General features: G+C 37.6%; 1 protein-coding gene across 1 annotated transcript in view; it reads right to left on the bottom strand.

Moving 5' to 3' along the window:
- Positions 1–12,860, bottom strand: part of FBN2 (fibrillin 2) — a 135,883-nt gene that overhangs the window by 26,478 nt on the left and 96,545 nt on the right. Inside the window, exons 36-45 of the mRNA XM_017877579.1 lie at positions 11,979–12,095; positions 10,313–10,441; positions 9,711–9,830; positions 6,471–6,596; positions 5,679–5,831; positions 4,836–4,901; positions 4,070–4,195; positions 3,385–3,504; positions 2,252–2,374; positions 1,662–1,793 (exon numbers count right to left, since the gene is read on the bottom strand). Of these exons, the coding sequence (XP_017733068.1) occupies positions 1,662–1,793; positions 2,252–2,374; positions 3,385–3,504; positions 4,070–4,195; positions 4,836–4,901; positions 5,679–5,831; positions 6,471–6,596; positions 9,711–9,830; positions 10,313–10,441; positions 11,979–12,095 (1,212 nt within the window). The remainder of the gene's footprint in view (positions 1–1,661; positions 1,794–2,251; positions 2,375–3,384; positions 3,505–4,069; positions 4,196–4,835; positions 4,902–5,678; positions 5,832–6,470; positions 6,597–9,710; positions 9,831–10,312; positions 10,442–11,978; positions 12,096–12,860) is intronic.

Genomic DNA, 12,860 nt, shown 5'->3' with positions numbered 1-12,860 from the left:
AGTCAAGTTTCCGTCTCTGATTAGGTTTACGGTTTTCATTAAAGAGGTTTTAGATTTCCTGCATAACTTTAATTCCCTTAACTGTAATGCTTTTAGTTTCTGTTGCAATCGACTTTTTTGGCTAATTCTGTTTGATTCCAATTTCATGCATTGGCATTTTTATTGATTGTTTTTGTGGCTTTATTTTCATCCTGACTTTTGTAAATACTTTTGTTTGTAATAATATTTTGCTGTTTTAAACTGGCATTGCCAGTTGTGAAAACATATTGTTTGCATGAAAGTGTTCTAGAAAGAGTATTGTGATGATCAAAAAAATTTTTCAGACAGACATTTCAGCTGTCAGCATGGTATAATGAAAAGCTTGAGGATCAGAAAAGTTTCAGAACCTGTATCTTTTGTAGTGCTGTTTAACAATGAAAAGAATACAAGTGTAGAATTCTGCCCCGGGTCTTTTCTTTGAAAAAGTAAGTTCAGAGGATGATAGAATATTAGAACTAGAGCAGATACACCCTTCCCAAAACACGCCACCACCCCTCCTATAAATCACGCAGACTAGGTTTCTCACTGTATGCAGATGAAGTAACTGAAGAACAGGGAACTGAATCACTTTCAAGTCATCTAGATCATTTATGACAGATCCACAACTAGAAACCTGTGTTCTTAATCTGATCACAGTGCTTACTCCCTCCACCCCGAAAACACATCTTCAAATGTAATAAAGATAGTATAATATAAAATTCAGCTAGTTATAAAAATAAGAAATTTATATGCCCAAAAATTAAAACACATTTCTAAGTATTTTAGCCAATCTCTGATTAAACAGCACATACATGCATTATTTTCATTCAAACAAATTAAAAGAGAAATAAATGAAAATAAATTTCATGTACAGTAAGAAGACAGGATGATTAACAATGCTGATTTCCTTTCTTCCATACATAGTTATTAGCATTTTGCCCTGTGTTAGACTTGGAGGAACACACGTTATGACTTAGGAGTTTAGGTTAATCTTCTGAGATAATAGATCTTGGAAGAATAGTGTTTTTGAACGGACCACTGCATAACTACATCTATGTAGGTCTATTTTAACTTTATTAAGTACTGTATTTGAATGAAATATCTAACGAAGAAAAGAAAGAAACTAAAAAATCCAATTATAATTTGTTGCACATATTATTTTTTATATGACACATGTAATTCAGAATAGTTCAGAAACTCACTCTTTTGAGAAAAAATTAAAATTGACAGATTTTAAATCTAAAATCACCTCGGACTAGTTACTTCTAATCTCAATGTCTTCCCTAGCAGTAATTCCTTCTACGAATTAATAAAAGAACCACCCTAGTTTATCTTTTTAAACGTTTTTCTACATATTTACTTGGTTACATATGTACCTACAGAACACATATAGTTTTATTTACAATTTTCTTTAAAATATGAAAAATCAAAAGGGCAGGTATTCTTGAGCAGGGCACAAATGCCACAATCCGGAACCTGTTATATTAGCAGAGACCCTGAGATGGAAGAAAGCTAGCTGTACCACTGCCTTCACACATGTGGAAAAATAGTTCGCTTGCAGTTAAGATGAGGTGGGAGTAGTGCCATTAAGTAGGCTGGGAGTGGAGGCATTACATAAGCAGACACCTTCCCTTACTGCTTACCTACACAGCCTTCTCCATCAGGCCTTCGGGTCATTCCAGGAGGGCAGATGCACATGAAGGTGCCGATGAGATTCTTACACATCATGCCCCTAGATTCACAGTCATGTAACCCTTCAGCACATTCGTCCAGATCTAGAACAAAAAACAAAAATAGGAAATTATCTGGAGCAAGCTGTAGTTTAGTACTTTTAAGTCATAGGTGTGGTCTTCTGACACTTAACATGTAATCTTATGGTGGGACAGAGAAAGGAGAAGCCCAGCCATTGTCAGCTACTGGCTATATTCCAGATGAGTAAGATTCAGTACTGCTCATAGTGATAAGAAGTTCAGGGAAGGGCAATCTTTGCTTTAATAAGAATCCAAGAGTGTGACAATAGTGGGCTTCTCAACCCATCTTATCTCTGACTTGATTTTACAAAAATACCATCATGTGTCTTGTTCTCTAGGTATGGAAATCCACTAGCAAAATGCTGTCATATGTATATTTCTGTAAAGCTCTAGAAGAAATTAGTTGAGAACTGTAAAATTATTAAAATGTATCTCCAGCATGACAAATAAGGTTCGAACTACTCCCATGTCTGTGGCCTTACCTTTGCACATCTTTTGATCTTCCCTGAGGGCATAGCCAATCGGGCACGTGCATTCATAGGACCCAAACGTGTTCATGCAGCGGAAAGCACACAGCAGTGGGTTCTGGGCACATTCGTTGATGTCTGACCAAAGAAATGGATAGGCATGTGCTCAGCTTACAGTTCTAATTATTTATATAACTAAATGTTGATGTCATTTACTTGGCGGTCATACAGAAAGCAATCGAATAGTAGAACTTATTACACATCTGGTATGCAGAATTCAGTACCTAACAAACTCATCTTTCAAAAATAACAGCTATAAGCTCTGGGAAGAATATAAAACTACCTGAAGTTTTAGTGGTGAGCTGAAACTCAGAGCAAACAACCAGTAGGGAGTAATTTCACATTGATTTGGCTTCTTTCTTTCTGAAATTACCCTCCAGATGACCATGGCCTGGCAGTGCTGTCATCTGGTAGCTAACTCTCCAGTAGAAACTTTCTGAGATTCCATCCAGAGGAACCAGGGGAGGGAATCTTAGGGCAACCAAGTCTGCTAAAGAGAGGGGAACCCTGGAAAGAAGAAGGCCAGGGAAGGAGAAACACTATGTGTTTTTCATCCAGTCAGCTCAAGTGGCATGACTGTACTATGCATGTGTGGGGCAAAATCAAGAATGCTAGTGAGTAAGTTTTAACAAACTGATAGATGAGCCATCGCCCTTCTCAAGCCTGAGAGTCTGCTATTGTGCCTACTAGAGATGACTGTCTGCTAAGACAGATACATCAATATTCTTCAGAGTAATATAACTGATTTCAAAGCATATCTTTCACAATATCCAGAGTATAAATCCAACATTAACCAATATACTGAAAAGGCAGGAAACCGTGACTCCATTTCAAGGGAAGAGACAATCAAGAGATGCCAATCCTGAGATGACCCAGATGCTGGAATGATCAGACAAGGGCTTTACAGCAGCTATTGTAACTGTACTAAAGGAAAACTAAAAACCAACCAACCAAACAAAAAACCCAAAAAACAAAAAAGCCCACCATATGCTCACCAGCAGAATATCAGAAACTATATAAATAAATATCAAGACATTAAAAACTTTCTATGTCAAGAAGAAGTAATATTTAAGACATAGATCACTTGCCTTCACAATTCATCATGGGCCCAGGCTCAAAGCCTTCATTGCAATTACATTCAAAACTCCCAATAACATTGGTGCATGTACCATTTCCACACGGATTGCCAATTGAACACTCATCGGTATCTGAAAAAGAATAACAAGAAAGTGCCACAAAGACATTTTAGTTTAACAGGAGCATGCCCAGGAAGACCCACGCTTGGCCCTCACTCATTTCCAGGATCTGAGAAGGGCACACGTAACCCTGGCATCCCTTGGGCCTTGGCTGGCTGGCTGTTATGCAGTGCAGAGGATCTGAAGGATCAGTGTGCAATGCTCTGGCCCCCAGGCAGCAATACTTGCCCTAAAGATGACAAATTCAGAAGAAGAATGTGGTCCTCTGCTTCAAAAGCAGGCACGGAAGAACATAGAGTAAAATGGATTTCATGTCCAATGAGAGATTTTGGCAATTGTATGTCTCTAGGACACATAAGATTTTGTATGTTTGGTTGAAGACAGAGGTTGGTAACTCCATCTTCACATAAATCAGGTCTGACTGGAAAATGTAAGACTGGTGAAGAAGGTGCCACTACTAGCTATTTATCCTGGATTTGTAAATCCTAACATCACCCAGGGTGCCTGAGAGACCTTTTACTGAATATGAGAAATAAAATAGAACTTTAAAAGTGTATAATGTGGAGCCAACACTCACCCACACAGCGTACTCCAGTGTAGTCAAGGTTGTAGCCCATTGGACACTCACAGCGAAAAGATCCGTCGGTGTTGATACACTGACCGTTTGAACAAATGCCCGGGCTCTCAAGACACTCATTGACATCTAAAATATAGAACTGCCCGTTAATTTCCTCATATAAAAAGATATGCCGGCTGGGCGTGGTGGCTCACGCCTGCAAATCCCAGCACTTTGGGAGGCCGAGGCAGGTGGATCACTTGAGGTCAGGAGCTCAAGACCAGCCTGGGCAACATGGCAAAACCCTATTTCTACTAAAAATACAAAAAAAATTAGCCAGGTGTGGTGGCGCACACCTGTAATCACAGCCACTTGGGGAGGCTGAGGCAGGAGAATCACTTGAACCTAGGAAGTGGAGGTTGCAGTGAGCTAGATCACACCACTGCATTCCAGCCTGGGTGACAGAGTGAGACTCCATCTCAAAATAAATAAATAAATAAATAAATAAATAAATAAATAAATGAAAAGATATGCCAATACTGTGTATGTCTATTCAACACAGAATGGTAAATACTTCTTTTGTCAGAGAAATATGTAATGTATTTCATATACCACGATATAGTCTTACGATATACGTATAATGTATATGATACAAAATAAGGGTTATATATGTCCATTAAGTACAATATACTATACATTATATAGAAAAGTTAGCATGAGTTATAAAATAAATGTAAAATAATACGTTTGTATTAAATAAGAATACAGGAATAAAATCAAAGCGCACCTTCACGTGTATCATGAAGACTAGGGACAGTTCCATGGCCATATGGACACAAATCCTGAAATGCAACTACAAAGAAAAATACAAATTCTCCATTATTGAAGACTTGAAATTATCGGAGAACTTAAGAAAGGATGAACAATATACATGAAATTATACTTATGTTTCTGTTACAAAGCTGTCTATAACAAGAGTCTTTTATTTTTATGATTTAGTTCAAAAGCATATTTAGTGAGGGCCACCTTCTAGGGTGCCACCTGCTCAGTGCTCCTGGTTCTTTCTGTTTGCTCATTTAAAGCTAAGCAGCTAAAGAGACCTTCCCTGCCCATCACACTCAGAAGTTATCCCTAACCTAGAGGCCAAGCCAGCTGGAGTTTGCTGGGATTTATCCTATAATTTATGGGTGCCAACGAGATCTGAGGCTATTGATCTTTTCCTATAAAGGGCCATTGTGCTGACTCAGCTTCTGAGAATTTAATGTAACATTCTGAGAGCCACAGCCTGCGATACAATGCCCACATGGGACTCCTGCAGCAACTCGGAATATAATTTCCATTCCCTTCTTTCTCCTGCCTTGGACCTCTCAAATTCATACTTCTGAAAGCAACGAATACTAACCTTGGAGGTGGGCAATGAAATAAAAGGGTAACACCACCTGTGCTCAGACGTGTCTTATTCAAAAGCTGAAAGAAGTTTCTCAGGCTAGGTTATTCAATGAACCATCAAAACTTACATGCAAGGAGATTACCTCACCCTCAAAATATTCATAAATTACCTGGTTAAAGCCACTCTGGCAAATATTCAAAAACTGGTACACAAAGTGCTGTTTGATGTCATTGCTCTTACCTTCATCATCTTTGGGGCACAGCTCACAGGGGTCCCCCCAGCCCTCTCCTGGCATCTTACTACAGCAGCATTTTGCTTTTGTGGTGTTGAAAGCTTTGGGCACAGAACACTTTCCATTTTCAAAATTTGTGAAGCAGAAGCTCTGGCGAGTATCTAATCAAAAAAGCAAACATTACAGATGGGATTATTTTGTAACACTGTTTGGACAGAACATTTCTCGTTGTAGAACACGCGATGCAGACTAGATCAAAAGTTAAGACAGGTCTGGAAATCTTCAACTGCTGATTTCATTTGCCAATTTAGATTGACCTGGCTACAAAATTATTTAATTTTTTAATATGCTTAAAATATTTTTATAATGTGCTAAGGAAATTCGAGAAATCATGCTCAGTATCAAAATGATTTCCACAGTGTCTCTTTTCTCACTGTTGCATGATAGCCTAAGAAAAACAATTGAGGTAACTTTCAGTAAGTTACATCACACCAAAAGCAACGCATACACCAATATATAAAAAAGCTATGCCAACAACAAAATTAACATAGTCATACTGATAAATCAGAATAAGAATTTTCTTTTATTAAAAAATTTATAAAATGTAGAAACAGTGGCAATAATTCAATACACCTTAAAAATTGTTCACTGCGTATGTTTGAGACCTAAATTTTTAACTTGCAGATATATTTTAGCATAGACATGTATTTTGTTAGGACTAATACCAGCATGATGGTTTACAATACAGCTTTAAAGTTTCTAAGGGTGAACTGTGACACTGAAGTCATTCCAAATCTTACCAAAGCATCTCCGTCCATTATCAGATAGTACGAAGCCAGGGGGGCAGAGGCACTGGAAGCCCCCTGGAGTATTAGTACAGGAACCAAAAAGACAAATGTTGGGATCTTCATCACATTCATTTATATCTGCAGAACAGGGGGAGTATTTATTAGTCATTCAACACTTGAAAATAAACAACTATCCATACTCTCATAGTCCACTAGCCAGTTGATATTTCAGATGAGAGATGACATTATGTTGTATGTTTAATCTATTCATAAACTATTATTGCTTCAGAAGTCAAAAGTTATATTCGATTTCAACCAACCATGTGCCAGAGAGTCCCAAGTCCATGTCCACCTTCCTGTCTTTGATCTTTAGGGGTGTATGTATGTCTACCTGCCTACCTGACATGAACAACTCCACGTCTCATGGGCATTGCAGGCTCCATGTGGCCAAATGTTCTACGAACTGGTCCCCGTCTCCCTGATACCTCTCTCTCAGTAATCCAAATTGTGATCCCCAAGTCACCCCTATTTCTCTCCTTTTTTCACTCCACATGCAAGCAGAATGTGGCAGCCAGTTCTACCTTCTCAGTATTTCCACAGCCATCATCATTTGCCACCAGTCTCTCAACTGATGTCTACATCTCCCTGTCTTCTTGCCACATTGCCACCAGGGGTGCCCTTCTAAAACGTCCATCTGATAACATTTGAAAACCTGTGCCTACGGAACTGGAGGGCTGAGACATATTTTGACAGAGTTATCATTTCCCCGTTTCCCTAGAACACTTCCTTAAAATAAAGAAGCATGCGTGCCTCACTAGTGACTTTTCGTCATTTTTTGTGGGAAGTACTTATTTAATGGAATGTTTTAACCAAATGAAAAAAATATTACTTTTCAGGCACATTAGAATGTAAGCTCCATGAGGACACAGCATGTCTGTCTGGCTCGCTGTTGAACCTTCAGCTCCTAGCACGGTATCTGGCACATACAAGTTCTCAGTTCATGTTGGGAGAAGTTTAACAAAAGAGTCATCACAACCTTTCTATAAAATGACAAAAAACTGCAGAAACCAACTCATCCCTTCAAACAACAACAACAAAAACAAAAAAACACAACAACTCCTGCAATGGCTCCACACTGACCGCAGGCCTGAGTTCAGTCTTCTGAGCCAGCCATTCTATGCTCCTTATTGTGCTCATGCTACCTACGTTTCCAAATAGCCTCTTCTGTTCTCTTTCTTTGGATGATCAGGAAATTCTTATCCAACACTTAAGAGTGACCTAGACAATCATCTATCCTCTGTGACAGGCTTTCTTGAACTGCTACCCTCTCATAACTACCACAATGATCCCTAGCCTCCTGCGGTGCTCCCATCTCCTGAATGGACCTCCAGTACAGTGTCTGTCACACTGTATTATAAGGACGTCTTCACAAAACAGGTTTATTTACAAAATAGGTCTCTCCCCTTAGGTAGCAAGCTACCCCAAAGCAAAGATGATGTTCCTGTATTTCTAGCACCTAGAAAGGTGCCAAATGTTCACTGTAATACCCATTAAACGTAGGAATGAATTTATATCTGTGCAGGGTATGTATACACATATTGATGTATGTGTGTGTGTGTGGTCATGTTAGAATGTCATCTGGGAAACACTGGTAGAAAAGATACTAGTCTGAAGAAAATCTTCTTATAGTGAAGTTGATTAAAAAACCTTTTTTCACACTTTGGGAGGCTGAGGCGGGTGGATCACTTGAGGTCAGGAATTCGAGATCAGCCTGGCCAACATAGTGAAACCCCGTCTCTACTAAGAGTACATAAATTAGCCAGGCATGGTGGTGGGCACCTGTAATCCCAGCTACTCCGGAGGCTGAGGCAGGAGAATTGCTTGAATCCAGGAGGTGGGGGTTGCAGTGAGCCAAGATAGTGCCACTGCACTCCAGCCTGGGTGACAGAGTGAGACTCCATCTCAAAAAAAAAAAAAGTAATAAATTAGAACCATTTTTTCAGAGATGCAAACTAGTGTCATTGCTAATGACAGATAAAGGAAAAGGAAATATTTCTGAAACTTAATAAATAATAATATGTGATATCTTAATAAAATATATCCATACCTTCATTAAGAGGAAAGGTAGCCAAGACTGCCTCATACAAGGAGGCATGTGTATTTCTATTTCCCTCCTAGTGGCTCACACACTACTTTAATTAGCATTCCATAAAGAGAAGGATCACAGAGACAAAGAAGAACCAAGATTGAGCATGAGGAAAGAAAATGGAAGAACAACAGGATCTTAAACTTTTCAAGAAACTTCTTACTGAGATGATTCTAGTATTATTGTTTATTAATTTTAAGTATTAAAAACACTAGACAATCTTATAATGAACTATACAAATCAGAATGACTAGGTGATACTCATGATATCTAATTATGTGGTCTGAAGAATAATTAAATTCTATGAAGTAAACTGCTTCCTTCTGCCCTATTTAACTCCCTTAAATATGAACAGTAGAATGATATATCTTTAGGTAGAATCTTGCCAAGGGTGACAGAATTATAAAAAATTGGATAACTCAAAGGCAAAAAAAAATCCTTAGCATCTTTTCATGTTAGAAAAACCACACTAAGATGCTGGTGCTTCTGAATTTCAACGAGGCTGTAAAAAATAATTTGTATAAAAGTGAAATAAAGTGAACTGTAAAAAAGGTGGGACTTCATCATGTCCACTAGGCAATTCGGGGACCCACTTTTGATGTGGTTACAGAGTTCGTGTGTGCTGGAAGAGTTTCAACAGAAAAACATCTGTTATGACAAATGGATTAATATTTTCTGCTCTGACATGAGGCCTTCCCAAGGAAAAGAATGTCTCAACAGCATTGTCGAGATTTTTCTGCTTCACATTTCTAAGACTCTAGACACCTTTAATAGCTGTTTTAAAACTGGGTGTCAAAGATTACAATTTGTGTAGACACTCTTTAAATTCACTGAAAGTCTCTGTTGACATTTGGAAAAAAGATTAGCATATGCTGAAAATTCTTTGACTAGCATTAGACTTCTGGTGATGAAAAAATCCTACATCCCCAAGTTTTTTATTCTCACCATCATTTCTGATGGTTCAGTAAAAGAGATGTAGGCAGCTATATGTTTAATTCTTTAGGTCAGCATGCTTGCAATGGTTGGCACTTAGTATGCTTCCAGAGTCTTCACCATGTCTTACTATACTGAGCTACTTGTGGGCCTCAGAATAAATGTTAGTCTTACCAATGCAGTTCTCGCTTTTTACTTCATACCCTGGGGGACAGATGCATCTGAAGGATCCCTCCAAATTCTGACAGGTACCAGGAGAGCAAGAGCCGGGAAGGGCGACACACTCATTAGTGTCTTTAGAGAAAAAGAAGAGAAAAAATAATTTAAGCATGAGATAATTGTTGCATACATTTATCTGTCTGCCAAATGATATTAATATGAACTCAACTCGGGTCCTCTGATCTACTGGGTCACCATGAACACATATTCCCAGAGATACTCTTCTGACATCTTGGATATTTCCTATTTGGCAAGTGGCTAATTTTCTTGATTTGTTTCCTTTGCCTACTTTTCTTAAGACATGGACAGCCTCAAGCTCTGTGCCCAGTGAAAACATTGCCTATGAGACATTCCCATTGTTGATACCTTATACTAAAATTTTCCATCATAGTTTATCTTGATCATGTGATCTGATGATTAAACAAAATATTAATGAATTCTTAAGTGAAAGGAGGGGAGGTACACATAATCATTTTACCAAAACAACAACAACAACAACAACAAAAAAAAAACAAAAAAAAATCACCATAAAGACTGCTTGTTATTTAGATACTTACCTATACAGTTTTTGCCATCTGGGGTAAGTTCATAACCTTCATTACACAGACACTTGAAGGAGCCAATTTCATTAAAACACCGTCCATTTCTGCACACCTGACCAAAAAAGGAACTGCACTCATCGATGTCTGTAAGCAAACAGGAGTCCATTTTTCAGAAAGAGCTCTTAACACATATATTGTTTCACAGGTCACTACTCAAAAACATACTTACTGCATTTATAAGAAATCCCACATTACAATTCCTCATCAACAGAGAAAAATGGCACATACCATAAGGATCATTTAATTAATAGGATCCCATAGATTCCTACTATTTTTCAACCATAAAGATACATTTTTTTCATTTTGATATTAATATAACTCATGAATTTAGAACCAGATAAAATCAAGGTTTAAGGTGAAGCTTTCCATTCTTTCCAACTGAAAATATTTATTTTCCTACAGGCTGGGGATATGTGTGATTTAATCTGATTGCCTAATTTGCAGATACTTTACCTGGAGCCAAGTTGACCATATTCAGAGAACAAATAAATGAGCTTATTTATTACAGGAAAATCAATGATATTAAAAACACTGGAATTGCTGATATAATACATAGTTTAAAAAAAAAAAGACACTAACTGTTAAGTTTTCATTTAAGTTTAGGGTTGATTACATTTGGGTAATTTCCTGGGTCGTTTGAAGATTGTACTTTGATCAGAGCCATGTCCGTATTTTTTAGTTCTCCCTGACTGTACAAAGGCTCTAAGAAACTAGTCAACAAGGCAGCAGTTGAATAAAATGTCCAGTTAGCTCTATTTTTTTTTCACAATTGTGGAATTTTGAAAAATAAAGAAAACAGAGAGGAACTTATGTTGGGTTAAATGAGGAGGTGGGGATGAGCTCTGATATAGTCCCACAATGGTAGAAAACCTAAGTTCTTCCACATACCTTGCAGGGCCATGCGAAATACAACACATTATGCTGTAAACTACCCATGCAGTTCCTGCCACGCGGTAAACAAGGAATAAACATTTGCTGTCATTTCTCTTATTCTCTCCTCCAACTACTTCAGGACCCTCTCCCGCTCACTATCGGTTTCCATTTCACATTTGTATGTTGCTGTGGGCCAAAGGCTAAAGTCCTGTACTGCGCAGAGGAGAGATTTCTGAGGGCTAATCTAGAAACCTAGTCACTTCTTCTTTTTGGGGGGGGGCCGGGGAAGGCATCTTGGCTTCAAAAGCTGATGGAAAATGAAATGTCAAGCCATGACAAGTGGAAGTAGGAGGCTACTGGTACTTGAATGTAAATAATCCAGAATGGATTTAAATGAAATACTTATAATAACATTGAGACAATGGTCTATTTTTGATCTCATTAAGGGAATACAAACACCCCAAACCATAAATCAGTCCCAATATGTTTACTGTGATCTGAATGACCTTTTTTCCTGAATTGATTGGTTGATTGACAAAAGGGTTCAAGAGTATATTGTCTTGTGACAATTTAGGCCAATACTGTGGTATCAGTTAACTAGAAACCAGTCAATGATATTATGTATCTTTTGGCACATATTTGCAATTTTAGTAATATAATTTTTTTTTGGTCTTTAGTTTTGTTTTTTATTTCAGCACATTGTGTGGAAATGAAATAGAAGCAATAAAGGACTGAATGAAGTACTTACCCAAGCAATCATTATTATGAGTGAGTTCAAACCCTGGGTAGCACAGACAGTTATAGGATCCAACGGTGTTTTTACAAGTTCCATTTCCACATGGATGCCGCTCGCACTCATCAACATCTACAAAGAAATATTGGCTCAAAAAACTAAATTTTTAACTGGAAAAAAATAGGCTATTAACCCTTTTATATGTTTAAACTATGGAATTACTTAGATTTTCCTAATTCAGTACTAGGAACTCATATCTCCTTGAGGAAAATGAGTATGAGATAGGGAAAAATCAAAATTACAAGAAATCAAAATTGTAAAATTATAGGAAAATAATACAGTTTAACAGGTACTGACTGTGTCAGATAACACTCAGACATAGCCTAGGAGAGAGCATCCCCCTAGCAGAGATGTATTAATGAGCAGGTCTGCTTAATAATTGTAAATAAAAATGTTCTTCTACAATATTGAAACAATTTGTTTCATTATAAAAGGCATTATAAACACTTACCCAGAAATTTAAATCCCTTAATTTGAGCAGGAAAACAAAGATAAACTTCAGTTTACTTAATTGTATGAAGTAATGAAATCCAAATTGAAGTTTATTAAAATTCACTATTAGCCTTCCAAAAAACTGAATTAAGAAAATACTCAGAAAGGTCATCTGTCATATGAGACAGCAGACTCCCCAATTATGAATTCCAGTCTGCTGAAACTCTACTACACCAAAAAAAGGGTGGGGGTTGGTATTGCTCTTTAGGAAGGAAGGTCTGTACAAGGGAGGTCTTACTGAAGAATCCGACTAGTTTTTATCATGGAAGAATTGTTATGAGTAGACAGATCTTCCCCATATGAATTTCCGAATCATAAATCTCACATTTTTTTTTTTTTTTTTTG

The sequence above is a fragment of the Rhinopithecus bieti genome, unplaced genomic scaffold, assembly GCF_001698545.2.
Source record: "Rhinopithecus bieti isolate Rb0 unplaced genomic scaffold, ASM169854v2 scaffold_10351, whole genome shotgun sequence".
Lineage (NCBI taxonomy): Eukaryota > Metazoa > Chordata > Mammalia > Primates > Cercopithecidae > Rhinopithecus > Rhinopithecus bieti.
This window is presented reverse-complemented; position numbering and strand designations above follow the sequence as displayed.